This window comes from Canis aureus, chromosome 25 (assembly GCF_053574225.1).
Source record: "Canis aureus isolate CA01 chromosome 25, VMU_Caureus_v.1.0, whole genome shotgun sequence".
NCBI lineage: Eukaryota > Metazoa > Chordata > Mammalia > Carnivora > Canidae > Canis > Canis aureus.
Genome location: NC_135635.1, coordinates 26747957 through 26775837, shown reverse-complemented (window position 1 = coordinate 26775837; position 27881 = coordinate 26747957). Strand labels below are relative to the sequence as shown.

General features: G+C 42.6%; 1 protein-coding gene and 2 pseudogenes across 5 annotated transcripts in view; all 3 read right to left on the bottom strand.

Annotated features, from left to right (window-relative positions):
* The window catches only part of LOC144297116 (cationic amino acid transporter 3 pseudogene), a 153139-nt pseudogene that overhangs the window by 38862 nt on the left and 86396 nt on the right, over window positions 1-27881 (bottom strand). The window lies entirely within an intron of this gene.
* Window positions 85-27183, bottom strand: LOC144297117 (cationic amino acid transporter 3 pseudogene; annotated as a pseudogene). 2 transcript variants are annotated; one of them, XR_013364194.1, is made up of 3 exons: window positions 27086-27183; window positions 26472-26519; window positions 85-3342 (listed from the first exon to the last, which is right to left on the bottom strand). The product of XR_013364194.1 is annotated as a cationic amino acid transporter 3 pseudogene, transcript variant X1 (transcript). The 2 variants fall into 2 exon arrangements; XR_013364195.1 differs by lacking the exon at window positions 26472-26519 and having other exon boundaries at window positions 27086-27176.
* On the bottom strand, window positions 12959-27163 carry LOC144297118 (cationic amino acid transporter 3-like). The gene is made up of 4 exons (XM_077870816.1): window positions 27086-27163; window positions 26472-26519; window positions 14065-15032; window positions 12959-13747 (listed from the first exon to the last, which is right to left on the bottom strand). The coding sequence occupies exons 3-4, from the start codon at window positions 15025-15027 to the stop codon at window positions 13736-13738; spliced, it is 975 nt and encodes a 324-aa protein (XP_077726942.1). The 5' UTR covers window positions 15028-15032; window positions 26472-26519; window positions 27086-27163; the 3' UTR covers window positions 12959-13735.

Here is a 27881-nt window from a genome sequence, read left to right as displayed (position 1 = left end):
ATGCTCTCAGCAGTAAACAAGATACCTTCTTTACCTATCATTTACAATCATAAAGAAAATAAAGATACATAGATAACTGTGGTATTTCATTTTTAAAATTTCAGCTTTATTGTGGTATAATTGACATAAAATTTTAAGATATTTTATGAGTACATTGTGGTGATTTGGTATACATATACATTGTAAAACGATTCACTGATTTCCCCACTGTGAAAGGATTAACAATCATATTTTAATCTAAATGTTTAATTAAATGATGGTAAATGTTCAAAGTATACCATTGTTTCCCTCCCTTCATCTTTACATGTGGAAGGTCTTCAGCTATAGCTTTGGTTTTCAAAATGTGGTCCCTGGACCAGGAGCATCAGCATTACCTGGGAACTTGTTAGGACAAGTTCTAGGTCTCTCCCAGACCTACTGAATTCCCAAGCCTGGGGATTAGTCACAGCAGTCTTTTGTTTTCACAAGCCCTCCAGGTAAGGTGACACTTGCTGAAGTTTAGGCATCACTGAACAGAGTACTATTCCTGGCTTTTCTCTACCCCTTCTATTACTGTGACTTTGATTAGTGAATTGAAGAGAGCACTGAACGTGCCCAGCTCAGCCATGTTCACTTTTTTGTTGGGTTTCTCTTTTTATCCAGAATCAACTTACCCACAGGACACATGATATATCCAATAACATGTTAACATCCAAGAACTTATACAGATCAACACCAAAAAACGACAACTAATCCAATAGAAAATGGACAGAGGGCCTGAATAAACATTTTCCAAAGAAGACATACCAGATGGATAACAGGCACATGGAAAATGCTCAGCATCACTAATCACTGGGGAATGTATATTAGAACTATACTGAGGTATCACTTTACACAGAATAGGTAAAATTAAAAAGGCAAGAAATAGCAAGTGTTGGCAAGGATGTGGAGAAAAAGGAGCCCTTATGAACTGTCAGCGTGAATGTAAATTGTTGCTGCCATTATGGAGATCATTCTGGAAGTTCTTCAGAAAATTAAAAATAAAACTACCATATTATGCAGTATTTCCACTACTGAATATGAACCCAAAGAAAACAAAAATATTTTGTCAAGTTTCTTTTAATAATAACCTTATAAAATCCAATATGCAGTACAGGCACAATTGAAAAGTATATCAAAAAAAAAAAAGGAGAAAGAATATAAACACATCCTTCATTTCACAATAAATACAGAGCTGTATTAGTGTTCTTCTACCAACTACCCATGGGAGGCCTGGCTTTTCATATGCTCAAAAGTACTCTCCATTACTGTGCAGGGGGACCAGACAGCATTCAGGTATGATAATATCAAACCACATATGTACTGGCACTGCTGAGTTCAAGGTCTACAGTTTGGGCCCTAAGCGAAGTGGGGTTAAGGGACCAGGCTGTGCTGGATCCCATAGCTGAAGTAGATAGCAAATCCAATCAGCATCCAAATACCAAGTAGGGCCCAGGTGACAGCTGTCACCTGCATCATAAGACAAACATTCAGAAAGATGCTCAGGAGTGGGAGGAGAGGCAGACCAGGTACCTTAAAGTGAAGGGGAGAGGAGCTCTGTGGTTGTCTCCAGATGACTCCAGTGATCCCAGTGATGAGCACCAGGAGCAGCACAACCACTGTGATCCACCATGGGTCTCCAGAAAGCAGACCTGGCCACGAGGCCAGCACCAGGCAGAGCAGAGTCAGAAGTAGAGCAAGCAGTGAGGAGCAAACAGAGACAACCTGGCCAGACAGTGGAGTAGGGGTGGGGCTGCCTGGAAAAAACAGTCCCCGTAGAGTCAGCTTCTCTGCTGCAGGTTCATTCTCATCCTGCACCTGCACTCCATTTCTCTCATACCTCATCTCAGGCTGATATCTGAGGATAAGAACACAAAGAGCCACCAGGGAGTAAGCTAGTAGAGCCCCAACTGACATGAGGTCCAGAAAATCAGTGAGTTCAAAGAAGAATGCCATGATTGCTGCAATAATGCCAAAGATCACAGTGGCCACATTGGGGGTGTATGTGCCAGTTTGGATGCTGGCAAGTACAGGAAAGAGGAGGCCATCCTGTGCCATCATGTATATCAGATTACGTATGGGAAGCATAAAGCCAAAGAGGCTGACAGAAAGACTACAGAGGAATGCAAAAGTTACAGCATAGTAAGCAGGGGCCCAGCCAATATGGAGAAATGCCTCAGGCAAGGTGCTCCCAGGTCGGAGCTGGTAGTAAGGCACCATAAGTGTAAGTGATGCAGAGACACCAAAATACACCAAAATGCAGATGAGCAGCGAAATCACAATGCCCATGGGGATGGAACGCTCAGGATTCTGGGCTTCTTCAACTCTGGAAATAATAATGCTGAAACCTATAAATGCATAGAAACAGGTAGGTGATCCACAGAGAATCCCCTGGAAGCCAAATGGCACGAATCCTCCGGAGCCCAGAGGGCCCAAGCTAGAGGTGTCATTGAGTCCGGCCTTTTTGTAGTCCTCTTCTGTGAGCTTCCAGTTGTGCAGGTCCCCCTTCATGAAGCCAGAGATGATGACAAAACTGAGAACCAAAAGTTTCACTAATGTGACCACTTTGGAAAGTAGGAAAATCCACCTATTCCTCAGAATCAGCAATTCCATGAGCAACAACACAAGGCCCACAACAATGAAGCCTAAAATTTCTCCAAGGACTTGGGGAACATTCGGTGAAATACTCTCATGCCGGGTCTGAGAAATGTGGTTTCCGAGCAAATTGTCAAAAGCTAAGGTCCAGGCCTGGGCCACAGTAACTGTATGAGCAGCAAAGAACACAATAAGGTTCCAGCCAGTGATGAAAGCCCAGAGTTCACCTACAGTGATATAGGTGTAGAGATATGCAGAGCCAGCATGAGGAACCCGGACACCAAACTCTGCATAGCACAGACCAGCCAACATAGAAGATAGGCTGGCTACCAACATGCAGATCAGTATGGATGGTCCTGTTTGATCTCGAACCACTTCACCAGCCAGGACATACACACCTACCCCCACTGTGCAGCCCACACCCAGTGCCACTAAATCCAGAGTGCTCAGTCTTCTGGCAGGGGCCAACCCATTCACGTCTTCTTCCAGTATACGTCTGTGTACCAGCTTTTGGCCAATTCTGCGAAGTACCTGACACAGCATTCTAGCTGGAATTGAAGAGGATTCTAGGATCAGAGAGCTGGAGCAAGTCCAGGAGTGGAGAGTCTGGGATCAGGTTCGATGAGGCTGAGTTAAGCTGAGTTGGGTTGGGGCTGCGAAGGCCCATTGCTCAGGCTTCAAAGCTATGGCTTCAAATTTTTCCTGTTATGTGCTATCCTTCCATAGTGCCTAAGTAAACAATACATATTTATTGAACAATGGTGTTCAACCAACCAGCTAAAGCTCAGAAGTCCCATGTCACTTACTGCAGCACAAATATCACAGAACACCAAAAGACATCATAGAAAAAGCAACCCTGCTTTCCCCCCAGAAAAAGGGCCAATGGCTCCCAACATTCTGCTTTATAACATATCACATGATACATTCCCACTTAGGTTCATCTAACTCATGTAGCCTTATGTACTAATTAAGCTCTGAGACACAACAGGGCATAGAGGTATCATACAGTAGTTCTCACATGGGATGTATGTGCAGTGCTTGAGCATGAGTTATGATATAAAATCCACAGACTGGACGGCCTCGTTGCAATTATAGACCCATTCTAAAAATATCATCTGAGGTTAAAATACAAATTTGGTTCCCCATTCATAAACCCTTAGCCCCTACATCAGCTAGCCAAGGTCAGATGGACTTTGGCTCCCTTTTCTCCTCATTTTGCATTATCCATTCAGCTGTACTGATGGCCAAGAATGTACAGACCACCCCTTCCCTTTACCCACGTAGGACCACAAGGGTGCTGTGAACAGAGAGTAGGAGGGAGAAAGGGGCAGGGCCTTCATAACCACCTGCAAGGAGGAGAGGACTAGGCTGCCTGGGAAGGAAATACTGCAGAAATGGGGGCAGCAGCCCCACTCCAGAGTCCAGTACTGAGGAGGGAGAGGAGCCAGGAAGGTGATTTTGTGAATTCTGACATTCAATACACCTCACCCAAAGCAATCAGGCAAAATTCACAGTTTTCATATCCACAGTTATGAGAATGTGATGGGTAAGGAGAAAAATAAGTCACCTAGCTCAGTAGCCCACAACCTAGGGAGGGAGAGTCTCCTCCCTCTCTGGGCTCCAGGAGAGAAGGTGAGCTCGCTTCTGCAGACAGTCTCCTCACTGGCCACACTGTGCTCTATACACACTCTGTGCCATCTGTGATGTCAGCTGTCAGGGGCCTGGAGACCCTGCTCTGCTCTGTGAGCTTGTGTCAAAATACTCAATTATAACTCCATGCTAATTTTTCAAAAAGAATTATTTTTAATTCATTCAAACCATTGTCTGAATATATATATATATGTATATATACATATATATATATATTATTTTTTTTAATGAACATACCTTCCATGTGGTTCCTCCTACCTTCTCCTACCCTGCTGCTATTTAAATAATCAGCTCCACAAGGAGATCAAGGCTTTGGATGGACAATTCACAGCAATGCCCCAAAAAGGACTCTGGAGAACAGAGAAAACTAAGTGATGCAGTCCCCACTCTCTTCCCTACTCAGAGTTCGATTTTGAGAGAATTTTAGGAAATGTTTGTAGAGGTTTCTAAAGGCAAAAAAATCAAGTCAAATTTGAAAAGTCTAATATAGAACACATTGAAGGTTTGATTGAAGGAGATGGACAGGGATGGGCTAAAAGGGTAATGGGTATTAAGGACTGTACTTGATGACAAGTGGGTATTAAATGTAAATAATCAATCACTAAATTCGACTCCTGAAATCAATATTACCATATATTTTAACTGAGTAGAATTTAAATAAAAAATAAAAAATAAAAAAAAAACACAAGAAAATAATTGAAAACTCTTCTCTATACATTGTTAAAAGACATCTTTGGGTTATGGGACAGATTTTCTGTCCACAAATCCATCTAGACTCCTTTTTGCCACTCACCAGCTCCAGTATTATGATTAACCAAGAAGCACATGAGATAGACAAGGAGGATCGGTTCTTATCTCATGGACCTTTTCTACATAACAAGTTTGATGAGATATCCTCCACCCACCCCCAGGCTTCAAACCCTTCTGTGGTTCCTACTGCTCTTCCTTCATCTCCTTCCTTCCTTCATCATCTGACCTGTTCTTGTCCCTCTCGTGTCATCCCATGGTGCTAAACACTTGGGGGGTCCTAGGCTTACTGAGTTAGGCCAGACATCAAAAAATGCAATATTTATAATAATGGTAATAATAGCCTCTTTGCCTGTGGATGCCTCATTTTATTTCTGGAGGGGGTAGTGCTGGGTACTATGGAGGTAAGAGCAATGACCATTATGGAGGAAAGGCTGGCTATGAGACTTGGCCCTTCCACAGATCACATGGACTCCGGGAATTTCCTCACTCTCTCTAAGCCTCAGTCTCCTCATCCACAAGGGACCTCACCTGACCTTCCTCATTGGATCAGCATGATAATTCAGGGAGAAGATGCAAACCATCACACACCACTGGCGGAGCATCACTGGGTCACCATCCTGAAGCACAATTCTAGTGGAATTAAGGATGCACATATACCCTCCCATCCCACAACCCCTCTCCCAGGTGCACACCTCTGGGAAACTCTCCTTAGTCCATAAGGAGCCCATTAAGCATGTTCATCACAGGACTATTTGTGGCAGGAAGTAGGACCTGTGCCAGTGTCTGTTCCTAGAGGAATATATAGTAAGTAAAATGTGCCATGTGTGCACAATGAAATATTACACAGAAGTCAGAGATAATAAAGTAGATTTATAGACAGCAACTTGGGTAGATCTCAGAAACAGCATTAGGTAGCAAAAGTAAAAGCTGGATGATGTTTATAGCACAAAGCCATTTATGTCAGCATAAAAACAACCAACAACTGCTGGATATTTGTCAAGAAGACAAATATACCTATTAAAATTGTCAAATGTCATATTATTCTTGTGCTCAAAACCTTCCACTGGTTTCTCTTTTTATTCAGAATAGAATCCAGAGTCTGCATTTATAATGACCTACAAAGTCCTACAGTATTTGTCACTGACCCAGCTACTTTCACCTTCTGTTTTTCTCTCTTCCCACTCATTTTTCTCTAGTCACTGGCCTCCTAACATACCAGGTAAGACCCTACTTCAGGGCCTTTGTTGCCGTCCACTATTACTGCACCACTTCTAGCCTGGATATTCACTGCATTTGGTGAAATAGCAAGTTTGTAACACTGCCTTCCTGAATCACCCCACATATAACCGTGGCCTGTTCCTAACCACAGACAGATGGCATCTCCCTACCCTTCATTTTTCCATAGTACTTGTCACTACTTAAGGTAGTATATGTTTTACTCATTTATTTTTTTCATAATTTGTCTCACTCCATAAAAGTGTAAGCTACATGAAAGCAGGACATTTTTAAAGTTGTTTTGCTCCTGGATGTATTCCCCACATCTATATCTGTGCCTAACACAAGCAGGACTATATTTGGTAAATGATTGACTATATCTAAATACACATGTAAAGCATGGGTTGGAAAGCATTTGTTATATAGACTATAGCAAGTGTTTCCAGTGAAGAGGGGAAATGAGAATAGAGGTAAGAATGAACGGGGAAGGGCACCCCGGGTGGCTCAGTGGTTTAGCGCCGCCTTCAGCCCAGGGCGTGATCCTGGAGACCTAGGATTGAGTCCCACATCCGGCCCCCTGCATGGAGCCTGCTTCTCCCTCTTCCTGTGTCTCTGCCTCTCTCTCTCTCTCTCTCTCTCTTTCTCTCTCTCTCTCTCTGTCTGTCTCTCATGCATAAATAAATAAAATCTTTAAAAAAAAGAATGAATGGGGAAAATAAAATGCATTGAAAGGGGCCTGAACATGTCATTACTGAGGGAGGGATTGACTCCACAGCAGGTTAGACATGGGAATGGCAAGAGATAATGTTGTAAGAGGACCTAGTACAGAGCCCAATAAATTACAGGCACTCAACTGTGGAAGGAGCCTTGATGTCCATCGAAAGATGAATGGATAAAGAAGATGTGGTTTATGTATACAATGGAATATTACTCAGCCATTAGAAACGACAAATACCCACCATTTGCTTCAATGTGGATGGAACTGGAGGGTATTATGCTGAGTGAAGTAAGTCAATAGGAGAAGGACAAACAGTGTATGTTCTCATTCATTTTGGGAATATAAATAATAGTGAAAGGGAATAGAAGGGAAGGGAGAAGAAATGTGTGGGAAATATCAGAAAGGGAGACAGAACATAGAGACTCCTAACTCTGGGAAATGAACTAGGGGTGGTGGAAGGGGAGGAGGGCAGGGGGTGGGGGTGAATGGGTGACGGGCACTGAGGGGGGCACTTGAGGGGATGAGCACTGGGTGTTGTTCTGTATGTTGGCAAAGTGAACACCAATAAAAAATAAATTTATTATAAAAAAATTACAGGCACTCAATAGATTTAAATTGAAGGGGAATCAGAATCCTGTAATCTTCAGGATATTCAGAATACAAAGAAGGAGGACCTGCTAGAAAGAGGGTGAGAACAGGGAAGATGAGACACCCCTCCTACTAGCTCCCTCTGAATCCATTTCCCTTTTCCCAATTCTTTCTCCTTCAGCTCTTTCCACTGCCCTTGGAGGCTTCTGTAGTTAGCACTAAGGATGCTCGTACCATGTTTCTCTCTTTGGGGGACTGCCCCCAGCCATCTACCCTCAACAAAGTCACAATAGTGGTTCTTCACATTTGTTGAATCATAGACACCTTTCAGGTTGGTCACCTCAAAAAAATGTCATTCATTCTTCTGAAGTCCATTCATGGATCCTGAGCAGGATTCCCAAGGATGACCATCTGAATGGCAGGGTCAGAGAGGGCTAGTGTTTTTGATAATTTCTGTTTCCCCCAGCTATGTTGTTCAGGGTGGTCCTTGTGCTCTTCCCACTTTTACTGATGACGAGGGAAAGTGGGCCCCCAGACACAGTATGAAGATCCCAGAGAAGCAATCCAAAGAACAAAATATCTGGGAATTAAAGAATCACATTTTATGACTCCAATAGAAGCAGGAAAAACAAACAATGAACAAGCCACTCTACAGTAAAGAAAGCAAACCCATGATTGGGAATCCTGAGAGAGTCTACCAATCCAGCTTATAACCATACATCCTCAAGAGAAAGATCATCCTCAAACACCATGTCCATAAATTCCCTTTCTCTGAGCAATACTCTTGCATTATTTCAATGGTTTCTATTCAGTCCAGAAACTCTGATCCAGCTACCAGAGCTCCACCTTAATACTCCGCCTACCCTCAGGTCCATCACCTCCTTCCTCACTTCAGCTCTTCACATGATGACATACTTTTTCTGGGATGGGCCTTTGGCTTGGGTAAGTTGTCTACAGTTTCAGGGAGGCCTTCCTTACTCCTTCTGTCCAGTCTTGATCCTATACCTCCTCTCAATTCTATTCTACAGTCTTTCCACTACATTGAGGAACCTTTCTTAATCCATTCCTGACTGATCTCCATCTCTGACCTTCCTCCCCTTCCTTCCAGCTCTTATAGCCCGTCCTGATGGTCAGCTGAAACTAATTTTCCCATTTAATCTGGTGGTATCCTGGGTGTGTCCCTTAAGTTCCTTTACAGTCTAAGAGCATCCATATGGAAGCATCAGGATCCATGTATGCCCTCCTCTTTCTGACTTCTATATTTACAGTTTCAACCCTCATTACTTGGGACAAGGGTCTGCTTGTAATTGTACCAAGCAGCCATAAGTGACATTTAGAACAGAGGCAATTAAAATAGAGCTGTATTGACTGACCACTATATCCTGAGATTCCTAGAAGACTTTTTAGAACATTTATTTATTTATTTCTAAAAATAATGAAAAGGCCAGATAGAGGTGTAATAAACAGGAGACTAGAACATACATCAGCATCTATTTCAAGAGTGTTCTGAGGATATTTCCTAATGAGAGGCCTGGGTCTGTGAATCTCAGTTTAAGTAGGAAATAGTTTCTCCCAAAGGATGTCCTTGGCCCAGGAGAGGTGCTTCAAGAAATGCAGAGAGGGGCCAGGGTACATGAAGCCAGTTTGTATGGATTCCATAATGGCCCTGGTTCCCCCTTCCCTCCCTTCTCCTCCCTGTGTTTCTCTCAGTCTCTGAGCTCCTTCCTAACTCCAAACAAAAGTTTCATCCCAAGTTCCCAAAAAAGAACTCTTGTCAAATCCAACAATCCACCCATGAAATTGCAGGTAGTCTTGCTTTCCTAGATAGCTCCACTCACTCTCTTTTGTCCTGGAGGTCATGGTGTTCACTTTTCTGTCTCTGAGATGGGTAGTGCCCTCACTCTGGACCTTTCCTTTCAAAACATTTTTCCAAGGCAGTTAAGCTTTGGTTCCTGGTTGGGTGTTAACACTGGTTCCTGTGGTTGGGTGTTAACACTCCTGCCAATCAAGAAGTTGGCCTTGCGGCTCCTCCTGAGTAGCTTCAAAGATAGTTTAGATACCAGTTGCTTCACTAAAAGTCTGATAAATACTGGAGAGGAAGGCTAATGAGACTGTTTAATAATTATTTTTAAGTTCTCAACATTTCACAGAAGTGGACTTGAAATGTAACATCCCTAGAAATTTTATCAATCCCTTTGTATCAAAGCACAGCTCCATCCTGATCCCAAAGTGTATAAATACTCTCCTCCTCCTTAAAATTTCCAGACAATGAAAGTGCACCTTTGTTTCCCTCACTTCATTTTTACATCATCAAGGCCTTCAGATGGAGCTTTGAGTCTTTAAAGTGTGGCCCCTGGACCAGCAGCATCAGCATCACCTGTGAACTTGTTAGAAGTACAAGTTTTGGGCTCCACCCAGACCTACTGAATTCTGAATGTTGGTGATGGAGTCCCAGCAATATGTTTTCACAAGCCCTTCAGGTGAGGTGACCCCTGCTGAAGTTTGAGCATCACTGAGCAGAGTACTAATCCTGGCCTTTCTCCATCCCTCTTCACTGTAACTTTGATTAGTGAGTTGTATAAATAGAACTGAGCATACCCAGCTTAGCCTTTTCCAGTTTTTTGTTTTTTATCCAGAGCCAACCTGCCCAAAAGACACATGCATTCCAACTTGATCATACAGGAGAAATTCTCATAAAAGTAGGCTCCTGTATTGGGAGGCAGAGGTTGCTCAGTACTACTTGTTATGAGGAGTAAGTCAGTTGTTATGAGGAGTAAGTCAGTCTGTCTGAGTGATGTAGGATTAGCAAGCCAATTTAAGCTGCAGATCTAAAGCTGATAGTTTGATTATCTGTCTCTATGTCCTTGATTATCAGTTTATTCCAAACATAGAAGGGAAAAATAGGATCTTATTTATTGTACCTCCAAAGCTCCAACAATGAGTTCTAGTGATAAATGGGCAGGATGCAGGTTCAGATCGCGTGCAGTAAAGGGACACAGTTGAGAGAATAACAGGTCAGAAGAGCCAGAGGAAATCATAGGATTTTTTTTAAGTACACAGAATTTTACAAATGCTTGGTTCTAACTTCACATGTTATAGATAAAAAAGAAGATCATGGAAGGCACTGAGTGGCTTGTCCAAGCTCACATTGCTGCTTAACGGTGGAAACAAGATCAGGATCCATAACACATGGCTCTCAGATGTGCACTTTCTGAGCAGGTGGACCAAAGCAGACAACAACAGTAGAGAAACTTGAAAATCCAAGAATGCTGATGTCGCCAAGTCGAAGAACCAGCCTTAGGGATTTTCAGCATGGGCTGTAGGTTCAAAGCCAGAGTGCTTTGTGCTCAGAGGAAAGCTCTGGCTGCAAGACACCTGTGCATGCTATTGCCCCTTCACATAGCCAAGGTTCAAACTATACAGCCTGCTCAGTGTGCTCTGAACACTGCTTCGTTTTCCTGTGCTTTTCCTCCTGGTGTTCTCACTGCCTACAGTTGCTTCCTGCCACCTATATGTGGAAAATCCTATCTGTCCCTGGAGAGAGCCAACTCAAATGCCAATCCTCTACAAAATCTTCTCTGATTTCACCAATCAACCCTCACCACTGTGCCAGCCATAAATAATCATCCTCCACTCTGAATTCCCAAGACACTTTATTTGCATATTACTTATGAAAACACTGTCCACTTTGTGTTACAGCTATGCTTTACCCATTGTGTTAGAATATAAGCTTCTTAAAGGCAGGGCTCATATTTCATCTTTTTTTTTGCCTTTTTCTAATTTCTTTCATTTTTTTATTGCAGTATAATTAACATACAATTATTCTCAGCAGTAAAATATAATGACTCAACGATTTCACACATTTCTTGGTGCTAATCATGATAAGTGCACTCTTTATTTCCTTTCTCTATTTCACTCATCCTCACACCCACCTCATCTTTCACAGTCACTCATTTATTCCCTATATTTGGGAGTCAGAGGTGGTTTTCATGGTCTCCTTTTTTTTTCTTGTTTGCTCATTTTAAAAAATTTCCTAAGTCTCATATATGAGTGAAAACATAGGATATTTGCCTTTCTTAGATTGACTTTTTAAAATTAGTATTATAACTTCTTGGTCCAATCTTTTCATTACAAATAGCAAAATGTCATTCTTATTTATGTCTCAGTAATATTCCAGTGTGTGTGTGGGAAGGGTTGTGTTTGTATGTGTATCACATCTTTTTTATCCATTCATCTATTTTTTTCAATTAATCTATTAATGAACACTTGGGCTGCTTCCATTTCCTGGCTATTGTGAATAATGCTGCAATAAACATAGGAGTTGACACATCTTTTCTAACTCATGTGACTAAAGGTTTTGCACAGAAAAGGAAACCAACAAAACAAAAAGGCAACCTACCGAATGATATAAAATACTTGCAAATGATATGTCTGATAAAGGGGTTAATATCTAAAATACATAAAGAACTTATACAACTCAACACCAAAACCCCCAAATAATCCAATTTAAAAATGAGCACAGGACCTGAATAAATATTGTTCCTAAGAAGACATACAGCTGGCCAACAGACACATGGAAAGATGGTCAGCATTCCTAAACATCAGGGAAATGCAAATTAAAACCATGATGAGATATCATTTTACATCAATCAGAATGATTGAATTAAAGACAAGAAAGAATGAGTGTTGGTGAACACCTGAAGAAAAAGGAATTCTGATGCACTGTTAGTGAAAACTTTTTTTACAATCAAGATCATATTTTTAATAAGAATATCATGAAAGACTCTTCCTTGATGTCCTAATTTGAACAATGTCACAATGATAAACTTTCCTTTTTTTTGTATATTTTTTACTGGAGTTCGATTTGCCAACATATAGTATAACACCCAGTGCTCATCCTGTCAAACGTCCCCCTCAGTGCCCATCACCCAGTCACCCCATCCCCCTGCCCACCTTGCCTTCCACTACCCCTTGTTCGTTTCCCAGAGTTAGGAGTCTCTCATGTTCTGTCATCCTCTCTGATATTTCCCACTCATTTGCTCTTCTTTCCCCTATAATCCCTTTCACTATGTTTTATAGTCCCTGTATGAATGAAACCATATAATGTTTGTCCTTCTCCAATTGACTTATTTCACTCAGCATAATGCCCCCCAGTTCTATCCACATTGAAGCAATTGGTGGGTATTCATCATTTCAGTGTCCATCGAAAGATGAATAGATAAAGAAGATATATATATATACACACACACACACACACACACACACACAATGAAATATTACTGTTGGTAGAAATGTAAATTTGTGTACCAACTATGGAAAGGAGTATGCTTGTTCCTTAACAAATTCAAAATAGAATAACTATATGACCCAGTATTTCCCCTCTTGTGTATTTACCCAAGGAAAACAAAAACACTTTGTCTAGTTTCTTTTAATAATAATTGTTTTAAAGGCAGCAAGAAGCTACAGACACAATTGAAAAGCAGACTAGTAAAAAAAGAAAAGCAACCAAAAAAAAAAAAATCCTTCACTCCACAACACAAGCAGAGCTGTATTAGTATTTTCCTACCAATTATCCATGGGAAGCCCCACATTCCATCAGCTCAAGAGTTCTCCCCATTGTTTTGCAGGGGAATCAGATTGCATTCAGGTATGATAATGTCCAACCAAATATGTACTGGTACTGCTGAGTTCAGGTCTACAATTTTGGCCCTAACTTAAATATGGTTAGAGACCAGGCTATACTGGATCCCGTAGGCAATGTAGAGAGCAAACCCAATCAGCATCCAAACACCAAGTAGGGCCCAGGTGACAGCTGTCATCTGCATCATAAGACAAACATTCACAAAGATGCTCAGGAGTGGGAGGAGAGGCAGACCAGGTACCTTAAAGTGGAGGGGAGAGGAGCTTTGTGGCTGTCTCCAGATGACCCCAGTGATCCCAGTGATGAGCACCAGGAGCAGCACAACCACTGTGATCCACCATGGGTCTCCAGAAAGCAGACCTGGCCACTGGGTCTGCACCAGGACCAGGCAGAGCAGAGTCAGCAGTAGAGCAAGCAGTGAGGAGCAAACAGAGACAACCTGGCCAGAGAGTGGAGTGGGGGTGGAGCTGTCTGGAAAAATTATTCGGTGTAGAGTGAGCTTCTCTGTTGCAGATCCATTCTCCTCCTGCACCTGTGCTTCATTTCCTCCACTCTCCATCTCAGGCTGATATCTGAGGATGAGAACATAAAAAGCCACCAGGGAGTAATCTAGCAGGGCCCCAAGTGACATGAGGTCCACAAGATCAGTGAGTCCAAAGAAGAATGTCATGATTGCTACAGTAATGCCAAAGATCATGGTACCCATGATGGGGGCACATGTGCCAGTCCTGATTCTGGCAAGGACAGGAAAGAGGAGGCCATCCTGTGCCATCACATATATAGCCTGACTTATGGGGAACATATAGCCCAAGAAGCTTGCAGAAAGACTACAGAGGAATCCAAAAGCTACAGCATAGTAAGCAGGGGCCCATCCTATATGAGCAAATACCTCAGGCAAGGTGCTTCCAGGTCGGAGCTGGTAGTAAGGCACCATAAGAGTCAGTGCCACAGAGACACCAAAATACACCAAAAAACAGATGAGCAATGAAATCACAATACCCATGGAGATGGAACGCTTGGGATTCTGGGTTCTTTTTACTATGTCAACAATATACCCAAAACCTATAAATACATAGAAGCAGGTAGCTGATCCACGGAGAATCCCCCGGAAGCCAAAAGGCATGAATCCTCCGGAGCCCAGAGAACCCAGGCTAGATGTCTCATTGAGTCCAGCCTTTATGTAGTCCTCTTCTGTGAGCTTCCAGTTGTGCAGGTCCCCCTTCATGAAGCCAGAGATGATGAAAAAACTGACAACCAAAAGGTTCACCACTGTGACCACTTTAGAAACCAAAAAAAGCTGCCTAATGTTCAGAGTCAGCAATTCTATTAGCAACAACACCAGGCCCATGGCAAAGAAGCCTAGAATTTTTGCAAAAACACGGGAAACATGCAATGAAATGCTCTCAGTCAGGGCCTGAGAGATTTGGTTCCCAAACAGATTGTCCAAAGCCAAAGTCCAGGCCTGGATCACGAGGGCTGTATAGGCAACAAAGGAGAGGATGAGGTTCCAGCCAGTGACAAAAGCCCCAAGTTCGCCTACAGTGACATAAGTGTAGAGATATGAAAAGCCAGAGTGTGGAACCCGGGCACTAATCTCTGCATAGCACAGTCCAGCCAACACTGAAGCTAGGCCGGCCACCAAAAAGCAGATCACAGTAGATGGTCCTGCTATATCTCTAGCTACCTCACCAGCCAGGAAATACACACTTATATCCAGTATGTAGTCCAAACCCAGGACCATTAATTCCACAGTGTTCAGGCTTCTGGATTGCTTATTTGTAGCCTCTGGCTTCTCCAGTTTACGTTTCTGTACCAGCTTTTGACCCAATCTGCGAAGTGTCTGACACGGCATCCTAGCTGGAATTGAAGAGGATTGTAGGATCAGAGTTGTAGCAAGTGCAGGGTTCGGAGAGACTCAGATCGGGTTCAGTGAGGCTGAGTTAAGCTCAGTTGGGTTGAGGATGGTGAGTTCTGTTGTTCAGGCTTTAAAGCTGCTGCTTCATATTTTTCTTATGCTGCCTCTCCATAATGCCTAAGACATGGTAGCAAATCAATATTTACTGAGCCCATTATTCGGCTCACCAACCAAACTCAGAAGTGCCATGTCACCTGTTGCAACCCAAATAGCATATAAGAGGACACCAAAGACTTCATTGAAATATCAACACTGCTTTTCCCCCAGAAAAAAGGTCCAAATACTTTCCAACATTTACCATTTTTACACACCACACGTGTATCATCCCATTGCATTCATCTAATTCCTGTAGCTTCATGTACTAATTAAACTTTAAGACTTAACATGAAATGAATGTATAGTGCAGGAGTTCACATACAGGAATATGCATGGTGCTTGAGTGTGAGTTATGACACATTAATTAATCAGCTGGATGCCTCTTTGCAATTATGAATTCATTTTAAAATATCATCTAGCTTTAACATACAAATGTTGATCCTTCAATCTTAAAACTCTTAGCCTCGGGATGCCTGGGTGGCTCAGAGTTTGAGTGTCTGCCTTTGACTCAGGGCGTGATCCTGGGGTCCAGGATTGAGTCCCACTTTGGGCTTCTGCAGAGTCTGCTTCTCCCTCTGCCTGTGTCTCTGCCTCACTCTCTCTGTCTCTCATGAACAAATAAATAAAATCTTAAAAAAATAAACTGAAAAACCCTTAGCCTCTATATCAGCTATCCAAGGTCAAATGGCACTTTCCCCCCCTTTCTCCTCATTCTGCCTCATGCATTCAGCTCTACTGATGGTCAAGAGTGTATAGTCCACCCCTTCCCTTTATCCACCTAGGCTCTGATGTGAACAGAAAGGAGAAGAGCTAAAGGGGCAGGGCCTTCATAACCACCTGCAAGAAGGAGAGGACCAGGCTGCCTGGGAAGGAAATACTGCAGAAATGGGAGCATCAGCCACCCCAGGATCCGGGACTGAGAAGGGAAAGAAGCCAGGAAGACAGTTTTGTGAATTCTGGCATTCAATACATCTCACCCTAAGCAACCAGGCAAAGTTTGTTATAGTTTTTATGTACACAGTTATAAGAGTGTGATGTGTAGAGAGAAAATAAATGAGTCACCTCATTCAGTAGCTCACAACCTAAACAATTCTTCCTTCTGTCTCTTCCCTCTCTGAGTTCCAGGAGAAAAGGTGAGCTCACTTCTGCAAACAGTCTCCTCACTGGCCACACTGTGCTCTCTACACACCCTGCGCCATCTGTGATGTCAGCTGCCAGGGGCCTGGAGACCCTGCATGTTTTTCTTCCTACTCCCTCCCCCACCTGCTGCTATTCAAATTGTCCCCTCCATTTGAGAAAGGCTTTGGATGAATAATTCACTGCAAAGCCCCAGAAATGGAGAACAGAGAACCCCAACTCTCCTCTGTGCTTAGGCTTTGGTTTTGAGAGAATCACAAGAATGTTATCTGAGGTTTTAAAAGACTGAAAGATCAAGTTGAAATTGAGAGGTCTTCTCCATAGATAATTAAAAGGGACTCTTTTTTAATTTTTATTTTTTTATAATAAATTTATTTTTTATTGGTGTTCAATTTGCCAACATACAGAATAACACCCAGTGCTCATCCGGTCAAGTGCCCCCCTCAGTGCCCATCACCCATTCATTCCCACTCCCCGCCCACCTCCCCTTCCACCACCCCTAGTTCGTTTCCCAGAGTTAGGAGTCTTTCATGTTCTGTCTCCTTAAAAGGAACTATTGGTTTATGGGTCAGCCCCATAAGATGTCTACAAATCCATCTAGACTCCTTATTTGCCACTCACCAGTTCCAATGTTATGATTTACCAACAAACACCCAAGATATATAAGAAGGCACAGCTCTTAGCTCATGGAAACCTTCTACACTATATATGTGACTGAGGTGCTCCCTCCCCCTACCCCAGGCTTCAGACCCTTCTGTGGTTCCCACTGCCCTTCCCTCATAGTCTTTCCTTCCTTCATCATGTGAACTGTGCTCATTCCTCCAGCCTCATCCCCTGCCCAGTTCCTGCTCCAGCTGCTAAATTCTACACTCATTCTGTTCCCTTGCCTCTAATGCCTTCTTGACCCCTTCACTTAGCTAATCTCCACTTCTCTTTCAGTTCCCAGCTCAAGAGTGCTTCCTCAGGAAGCCTCCCCAGACCATTATGCTGCCCTTCCTATGTGCTCTCATAGCACCTGGGCTTCCCCCATGTGCCATTTATCCTAATGTATCCAAATCCCAGCCATCTTGCCTGTCTCCTCCTTCAGACTGTAAGTAAGTAGTTGTTAACCAAATGACCACACTGTGAAGAGTAACCTGAGAGAGCACATAATCCTATCTACCTGACTTTGAGATACATACTTTTAGCCAGACAAGCTTTATATACCTGGATCAAGTAAAGATATAAATGCTATCACCTTCCTTGTAGAGGGCAAGCAAAAGAAAAGTGTGGAGGGAAAACCAATTGCAATAAAACCTTGACTGCCCATTATTCACACATTATCCATAACTGTGTGTCAGTTATGAGCCACATAGGATGATAAAGAATTGTTTACCTTTGAAGAAGCTTGTTTAAAAATATGAGGCTTCCAGGGGTTATAGGCAACCAACCATTCAGTTAGAGAATTCCTACTATTTTGAAGGCATCATGCTCAAGTGCCATAATCCAGGTAGGATGTCTTAAGAAGAGGTTCTCACTTCAGGGACAAAAGGAGGCCTAGTGAAGACACCTGGGGACATACTCAAACTTCAGATCCTCTTCCCCTGGATATTCTTGTCCACTAGCCCTGGACTTCCCATGACTGCTCTAAATCATCTCACGTGAGTAGAAACTGTCCTGAAGTTCAAAGAGAAGAAATTGTAAAATTCACAGAAGGGCAGCACAATTTATTAGTAAAGAGTAAGGTTCTGCAGGTAGATGGTTCAGGTTCAAATAACAATTAAACCTCACAGCTGTTGACTCTGTACAAATTAGTTCACTTCTTGGGGCTTTAGTTTCCACAATAGTCAAATGGGAATAAAAGTAAATTCCTCCTACTGTAGTTGTGACGATTAAGTGAAATTATGCCTGCCTGGAAATTACTTAACTCAGTGCTTAGCAAACAATATGGACTTAATATCCAAATCCCCAAATTGAAAAACAATTAGTCTATAAGTGTTTAGTTACAAAATCATTCACTAAAACTACAGCCTGTGTGCTAGCCCTCATTTTCTGTATAATTTGTCTTGAAACTCTAAGGATTCTAAGTCTCTAATTAGACATCCTCATCCATGCTGGTGCTAAACATGTGGGAGGTCCTAGGCTCACTGAGTTAGACCAAAAACTGAAAAATATAAGGTCAAGTTCAATGATAATGATGATGATGATGATGATGATAAATTGGCCTATGGATGCCTCATCTTATTTCTGGGAAAAGCAGTGCTGGGTACTACAGTGTTAAGAACAGTGAATACTATGTCAGAAATGCTGCATGTGAGCCCTGGCTCTTCTGTGTGACCACATGAACTTGGGGAATTTCCTCACTCTCTCTAAGCCTCAGTCTCCTTAGCCACAAGGGCCCTCACCTGACCTCCCTCACTGGGTCAGCATGAGAATTCAGTGAGAAGATACAAACCATCATGTACTGCTGGGGGGAGTATCGCTGGGTCACCATCTTGAAGCACAATCCCATTGGAATTAAGAATGCACATACCTTCCCACCCCACAGGGTGCCAGGTGTATACCCCTAGGAAACAATTTTCTGAGTCCATAAGGAGCCCATGTGAACACGTTCATCACAGGACTGTTTGTGACAGGAAGTGGGGATTGTGCCAATGTCTGTTCCTAGAGAAATACATAAGTAAAATGTGCTGTGTGCACAATAAAATATGACACAGCAGTCAGAAATAATACAACAGATTTACAGATACCAACTTGGGTATATCTCAGAAACAACATTAGGGAGCAAAAGTAAAAGCAGGTGAGGTATACACAAAATGCCATTTATATACAATTTAAAAATATCCAAAAAATGCTATATATTTGTCAAGCATCCACATGCATCTGTTAAAAAGGTCACATCATTTCTCTCATGGAAACCTTCCTCTAGTTTCCTTTTTTAGTCAGAGTAGAAGCCAAAGTTTTCATTTGCAATAGCTTACAGAGTTCTACAGTATTAGTCACTGACTCAGCTACCTCTCAACCTTTTCTTTCTCTTCCCACTCATCTCTCTCTAGCCACTGGCCTTCTAAGCTTTTAGACCTTCTAATATACCAGTCCAGATCCTACCTCAGGGCCTTGGTACTGGCTGTCCCCTATAACAGCACTACTTCTAGCCCAGATATCCACATGGCAGCTTCCTTCACTACCTTTGGTGAAATAGCACGTTTGTAGCACAGCCTTCCTAAATTACCCCACATACAACTGCAGTCCCCTCCTAAGCATCCACAACAGACCTCTTTTCTGTAGCACTGATCACTACATGTTTTACTTATTTGTTCACTTTGTCTCACTCCAATAGAATGTAAGCTCCGTGAAAGCCAGATTTTTTAAAATTTTTATTTATTTATTTATTTATGATAGAGAGAGAGAGAGAGAGAGAGAGAGAGAGAGACAGGCAGAGGGAGAAGCAGGCCCCATGCACCGGGAGCCCGACATGGGATTCGATCCCGGGTCTCCAGGATCGCGCCCTGGGCCAAAGGCAGGCGCTAAACCGCTGCGCCACCCAGGGATCCCCAAAAGCCAGATTTTTAAAACTGTTTTTCTCCCGGTTGTATTCTCTGCACTTACATCTGTACCTGACAGAGTCAGCACTGTATTTGTTGATTAATTTATCTAAATACATATGTAGAGCATGGACTGGAGGAGCATTTGTTAAATACACTAAAGCAAGCACCTCCAGGGAGGAGGGGAAATGAGAATAAAAATAAGGATGAGGGACGCCTGGGTGGCTCAGTGGTTGAGTGTCTGCCTTCGGTTCAGGGTGTGATCCTGGGGTTCCAGGATTGAGTCTCACATCGGGATCCCTGTGGGGAGCTGCTTCTCTCTCAGCCTATGTCTCTGCCTTCTTTCTGTCTCTCATGAATAAATAGAGAAAATCTTAAAAAAAAAAAAGGATGAAAGGGGAAAATAAAATGCATTGAAATGGGCCTGACAGGAAGTGATGATGCTAACACACCATGACTGGGAGAGGGACTGACCCCACTCTGTGCATGGCAGGTTCCACACAGGAATTGCAGGAGATAATGTTGTGAGAGGACCTGGTAAAGGGCCTGATAAATGGCGGACATTCAGTAGATTTAAATAGAAGGGGAACCGGAATCCTGTGACCACCAGAACATGGAGAATACAAAGAAAGAATATGTGCTAGAAAGAGGGTGAAGAACAGGGAAGACGGGGCATCCCCCTACTAGTTCCCTCTGAACCCATTTCCCTTTTCCCAATTCCTCTTTCTCCTCCAGCTCCTTCAACTGTCCTTGGAGTCTCCTAATGTTGGCACTAAGGATGCTTGTACCATGTTTCTCTCTTTGGGAAACTGTCCACAGCCACCTACCTCCCAACAAAGACACACCAGTGGTTCTTCACATTTATTGAATCACAGGCCCCTCTGAGGTGACCAACCAAAGAAAATGTCATTCACTCTTCTGAACTCTATCCATGGACCCCAAGCAGGAATCTCAGAGGAGGACCATATGAATGGCAGGGTCAGAGATGGGTAATGCTTGATAATTTCTATTTCCTCTGTTGCTTTCAGGGTGGTCCTTGAGCTTTTCCCACTTTTACTGAAGATGTGGGACAATGAGCCCACAAAGTGTGAAGATACCAGAGAAGCAACTTAAAGAACAAAATATCTTTGGATTAAATAATCATATTTTATGACTCCAACAGAAGCAAGCAGAACAAACAATGAACAAGCAAACTTAAAGAAGAGAGACCTAATACATAATTGGGAATCCAACGACAGAGGCTATCCCAAAATCAGCTTGTAACCATACAGAGAAACATCATCCTCAAACACCATGTTCGAAATGCCCTCTTTCTGTGCAGTAATATGTGATTCTTCCAACGGTTTCCCTTCAGTCCAGATCTCTGACCCAGCTATCAGAGCCCTGCCCCCAAAACTCCCCCTGCCTTCAGGCCCATCACCTCCTTCCTAACTCAGCTTCTCACATCCTGATTCACCCTTCCTGGGATGAGTCTGTGGCCTGGATAAGTTACCTGCCCTGCCAGGGACGCTCTCCTTACTCCTTTCTGTCCAGTCTTGACCCTCTAGCTTTTTCTCAATCCTATTCTACAACCTTTTCACATGATCTAGGAAGACTTTCCTAAGCCTTTCTGACTGATCCCTGTCTCTAACCTTCTTCCCCTACCTTTCTGGACTTATAAGCCTTCCTGGTGTTGAGCTGAGATAATTTTCCCTTTCTGTCTGCTGGTGTCCTGTGTTTATCATTTAAATTCTTTCATAATCTAAAAGCTTCCAGAGAGCAGGACCAGACTTCATGTACCCCCTCCTTCTGATTTCCATACTTCCACACTAACCCTCACTACTCAGGACAGAGATAGGCTCATAATTGTACCAAGCAACCATAAGTGGCATTTAGGACAGAGAAAATGAATATATAGATGTATTGAATGACTTCTAGATCTTGAGATTCCTAGTTTTTTTTTTTCCCCTTTGGAAGAAAGAAAGGGCCAATCCCAGATAAAAACAGGAGATTAGAACATGCCCCATCATTTATTTTAAGACTGTTTCCTTAAAACATTTCCCAGTGTGGACCCTAGGTCTATGAATATCAGGTTAATTAGGAAATAGTCTCTTCCAAAGGAGGTGCTACTTAGGTGAGGTGCTAAAAGAAATACAGAGGGGGCCTGGGGACATGTAGCCAGCTTGTATGAATTCCCTGATGCTTGTGGCACCACTTTTCTCCCTCTCTTGCCTCTGTTTCCCTGAGATCCTTCCAAACTCTAAAACAAAGTTCCAAACCAAGTCTACCAGAAGATCTTCTGTCAAATCCAAAAATCCACCCACTAAATTGCAGATAGTCTTGCTTTCCCAGCCAGCTCAACCTACTCTCCTTGGCACTGGTGGTCATTGTGTTCATTCCTCTATCTTGAGAAGGGTACCCTCATTTTGGACCTTTTCTTTTCAAAATATTTTTCCAAGGCAATAAGTTCCATTGGTTCCTGTAGTTGGGTGTTAACACTCCTGCCAATCAGGAAGTCGGCCTTATTGCTCCTCCTGAATTGTTTCAAAGATAGTTTGGATGCTAGTTGCTTTGCTAGCAGTTTGCTATAGATATGAAAGAAAGGCTAATGAAGCTGTTAAAAGCTATTTTAAGTTCTCAAGGTGAACCTTAAATGCAACATCTCTAGAGATTACAGCAATCCCTTTGTATCCACACACAGCTCTTTCATGATTTCAAATTATATAAATTCTTTTGTCCTTCTTAAAATTTCCAGACAATGAAAACTCTAGACCCAATCAAACTAGTGGCTCCCAAGCATAAAAGTATAAAGCTTTTAGTTAAGTTTTGCTTCTTCAGAACTTCTGAAGTCCTAATTCAATCAGCCCTGCAACTCTGGTTGGGGGCGGTCAGGAGTACAACAGTAGGGGTTTTGTGTTCAGGGCAACAGCTTAAAATAATAGTAAGTGTGGTGCATGTGTACACCAACACTTCCAAAGTGGAAACAGGTCAGAATACATATGAAAAGGTAAACGGAGCAAAGGCCACCTGAATACTGGGTCGAATCTCATATCCAAGGATAGAAGAAATTAGTTAACAAAACCAAATGAAGAATGGAATCTTCCCAATTTCTCTTCCTCTTTGTTCCTTCTCTAGAAGCTGTTTTCAATCATGGTCATTCATTTATTCATTCAAGAAATATACTGCTCCCCAAAATATTTTTAATTCAATTAATTAACATGTAGTGTATCATTAGTTTCAGATGTAGAGTTCAATTATTCATCAGTTGCTTATAACACCCAGTGCTCATTATATCCCATGTCCTTCTTAATGCCATTCACCCAGTTACCCCATCCTCTCACCCACCTCCCCTCCAGCATTCTTCATTTGGTCTCCAAATATTAAGCATTATGGGTAAAGCAAAGGAAAACAAATATCCATCCCTCCACTCAAGTTGCTTACATTCCTACAGTGGGAAGCAAAAACTAACAAATATTTAACGAAAATCTACATTATGTTGGATTTGGAATCAATGCTGCAGAGAAAAGGAAAGCAAAAAAGGTGAGGATGTGCTGAGCGGTGTTGTGATTTTAAAATGGGTGGTCCACGGGATGCCTGGGTGGCTGTGGTTGAGCATCTGCCTTCCACTCAGGCCGTGATCCTGGGGTCTGGGGATCAAGTCCCACATCAGGTTCCTTACAAGGAGCCTCCTTCTACCTATGTCTCTGCCTTCCTCTCTGTGTCTCTCAAGAATAAACAAAATCTTTAAAATAATAAAATAAGATAAAATAAAATAAAAGTAAAATAAAATGGGTGGTCCAAGAAGGCCTCACCTTCACATTGTTATGCAGCCATCACCAGCATCCATCTCCAGAACTTGTTCATCTTCCTCAGCTGAAACTATACCCATTAAATAGTAGCTCCTCATTTTTCCCTCCTTGCAGCCCCTGGCAACCCCATTCTACTTCCTGTCCCTATGAATTTGACTACTTAAGTACCTCATGTAAGTGGAATCATAATAGTTTCCTTCTGTGACCAGCTTATTTCACTTAGTATAATGTCTTCAAGGTTCATCAAGTTGTAGGATGTGTTAGAATGTCTTTCCTCTTCAAGGCTGAATAATATTCCATTGTGTATATATCCCATATCTTGTTGATCCATCCATACACTGATGACCATGCTGGTTGTTTCACCTATTAGCTGTTGTGACTAATGCTGTTATGAACATGGATATACAAATATCTTTTGTAGACCCTGCTTTTAATGCCTTGAAATATATACCCAGAAGTGGGATTGCTGGATCATATGGTAGCTATATATAATTTTTTAAGATATCACCATATAGTTTTCCACAGTGGCTGCCTTGTTTTACATTCCCACCATCAATGTGCAATTGTCCCAATTTCTCCACATCCTCACCAACATTCATTATCCTCTGTTTTTCAATTGCAGCCATCCTACTGGGTGTGAAACAGTATTTGGCTATTTTTGAGGAATAACTTGGAGACCTGTGGGGCCAGGACACAGTGAGTGAGGGGGAAGTTCAAAGGAAGAGGTCAGAGAGAAAGCAGGAAGCCAGATCCTTCATGTAGGGTCTAAGAGTCACTGTGAGGACTTTGGCTGTTACTCTGGATGTGTTAGAAACCTTAGAAATACTGAGAGTTTCACATGTTGCCTACTAAATTTCATGTTCTGTGAACAACATATTGAGTTCTCACACTAAATAGAGACCTCCTCCAGAGTTTGAAAACAAGGCATGGAGACAAGTTTTGCAGAGCTCTCAGTAGATGCCTGGTGTGTCTAACAACACACTAAGGGCTGAACAAGCTTCATTCTTGCATTTACCTCCCTCTTTAGATGCCAAAGAAAAGATGGCATACAGCCTCCTTGGGGGAGTGACATGACAGACTGCTTTCACTGCAGCTGTTTAGATTTATTTCTAGATTACCTCTAGGCAGGGCTAGATCACTTAAAATTCAAAAGAAAGTCACTTTAGTATTGTTCACTATCTTGGTTATTCCCACCATTACTCTGGATAATCAAGAGCTGCCATGGAGATAAAGGGCATATTTCTGGAACTTAGTGAAATTAAGGACCCAAAGACAGGTTAGGGTAGAATATTAGATTGGGGAAAGATCCATGAGAATCTAGCAATTGTAAGTCTTTTTATGAAGTGCAACCAAGACTTGGACTTGAAGGCATGGTAGCCCCCAAACTGTCATCTCATTAGAAAGAGAGAACACAGCCACCTCCTCCAACTCATCTACCTACCCTATCACCCCCAGTACTACACCTCTCAAGTCCCATCCCAGTCTGGCAGAGGTTGAATTTCAAGTCACTAAAATGCATTTAGATGCAGACAAACATAGACCAGATCAACTGTATGTAGACCAAATCCATCCATCCAAACGCAGGCAAAAATCTATGTAGACGTAGAAGAAAACATTTTGCTCCCTCCCCACAATACATATGGAACATGCAAACACTACACTAGTATCATTACACTATTATTTGGGCAAACAATCAGACTTTCTCTAGAGGCTGTATAGACTCTATATTATCTAGTATCATACTCAAGTGGTTGTGAACAAGGTGGCTATTCTTAGTTCCTCTGGGATAACTGCAGAGAAGACAAAGATAAATGAAGTGTTCCTCATTCATGATTTGACAGGTTGACATGTTTAGTTTCAATCAGAATTCACTTCTGGAAATTTTTAACATTTCTTTCACACCAAAACCAGATAGCCTGGCAAATGAGAAAAGCCTAAGCTGCTGCTGCTTTTAGATTTGTTCTTTCTACTCCCCACTCTGCTTTGTAATTTCTGTGATGATAAAAGAAAAAAAAAAGAATGAGAATAAACCAAAAGAATATAATTCAAAAACCATAGTTATCAATTTTGGATATATGTGGTGACAGAAATTGGCCTGTCCACGTGATTTCACATAAACTAAGGTTAAAAGTGAACTTGCCTTTTGGAAGCACATATCAATTGATAATGGAGAGAAGTTGGCCAAAGACCACTACAGGGCAAGAGAAAGATAACCTAGAGATGAACATTTGCCACATATATTCAATAAAAAAGGTGTCGTATGTGGATAAGTGTTGTCTGGGCTTCTGGTGTTGGAGTACTGCCCACAGTGTACACGGTGGTGGGAAGGGAGGAGAACAGTTTAAGATTATAAAGGCCTTTATTATTATTTTTAAAATATTTTGTCTATTTATTTGTGAGAGAGTGAGAGACACACAGAGAGAGGCAGAGACACAGGCAGAGGGAGAAGCAGGCGCCATGCAGGGAGCCCGATGTGGGACTCAATCCTAGGACTAGGATCACACACTGAGCCTGAGGCAGGAGCTCAACCACTGAGCCACTTAGGCATCCCTCTAAAAGCCTTTAAAATTAGGGTTGTAAACAAGTTTTCTGATAACAGCAAACTCCCTCTTGAAGACCTAGTATTTTAAAGACCACTAGGCAGCCACACCCCAGGGGAATTTGGTAATCTTTCCTCCTACAGCTTGACTTGGCCCATAATCCATCCCCACCACAACTTTTTTCAATTAGATAAGAAAGGTAAGGAGATACTTTCAGCAGCTGTAAAAATAGATATCTGTCTCCTTGAGCCTAGAGGGAGAAGCCCCTTAAATCCTGCCTGGTGATAGGGGCCTACCTTATTACACTTGACCGCTGTTCGGCAAAGTCCACACCAATGTCCTCCCTAAGAAAATATGATACAGAGATTTTCAGACTCTTCAGTGAGAAAGTGGGGCAAAACATGAAGGATGCAGCAGAGCCAGGTGGAAGACTCTTCATTCATTCAAAGAACATGTGTAAGCACATGGTGTGCTGGGCCCTGTGGGAGAGACAGAGACGAAGAAAGCAAGCTGTGCACCAGGTCAGAAAGGAAAAGCTGGGAAGGAAGGCAGGGCAAACAGGTGGGAGGATGGTGGGGAAGCGCCAAGGAATAATCTTCCCTAACTCAGATTTTGCTCATCAGAGCTGAGACCCTTTTTGGTCTGGAGAAGAACAGAGTGTAAGCCTCCCAATCCTTCAGACTCTAGCAAACCTACCTCCCTTCCTAAACTCACAAGGCATCTGGTCTACACCTCCTGATCCAAAGTATAGCTCTGGTGCCATGAGATACCCTCTGTTCAATCCCCCACAAGACATTGGCTTAATTAATTAATTAATTAATTAAGCCAGTGACACTCCAAGCCCAGCCTTCTTCCTCTCTGGCTCTGTCTCAGTTTTTTTCCAACTCTATAAACAGAAGAAATTACTTACCGATGGGCTTCATTTTTGCCTCAGAGGAGAGAGACCTGAGAATAAAGTGCCAGCCAAACCCAGGGACAGGGAAAGACTCCGCCAAGGGGTCAGGACTTAGAGGAGCTTAGCAGAAGGCAGCAGCAGGAGGGGCACTCAGGGAGGTGGAGCCTCTGGGAGGTGTGGCTTCAAGGGAGGCCAAGGCTTTGGGAACAGTGGGAAAGTGTGAAGGAGGTGGCTTAGCCAAAATCCTGAAGGAAGGCTAGAGGTGGGCAATGGAAGACTAGCGGGGCCTTGTGTAGGTGAGGCGGTTGACTGAGAGCTTAAATGGGACTTTGTTGGAGACTTTGTTGGCAGCAAGATGTGAATTTATAAGTAAACAAGCTCTCCAGGGTCCTGGGTTTGGAAGAGGTCCTGGTTGGCTAGAGGAGATTGTGGGGGGCCAGGTGGAGCCCAGCCTGTGATTATTTGGAGGTCAGTCCCAGATCTCCTGAAGAGCCCGGTCAAGAGTTTCTTTCTTCCTTCCTTTTTCCCTCCCTCCCTCCCTTCCTCTTTCCTTTTCCTTCCTTCCTTCCTTCCTTCCTTCCTTCCTTCCTTCCTTCCTTCCTTTCTTCTTTCTTTCTTTTTCTTTCTTTCTTTCTTTCTTTCTTTCTTTCTTTCTTTCTTTCTTTCTTCTTTCTTTCTTTCCTTTCTCTCTTTCTCTCTCTCTTTCTTCTTTCTTTCCTTCTTTCCCTCAAGGGAAAATTGTGAGCCGGGAAAAGGGTAGAGGGGGAGAGAGAGAATCTCAAGCAGGCCCCATCCTCAGCACAGAGCCCAA

Coding starts and splice junctions, on each gene's coding strand:
- LOC144297118 (XM_077870816.1), bottom strand. CDS start 15,027: ATGCCGTGTCAGACACTTCGCAGATTGGGTCAAAAGCTGGTACAGAAA.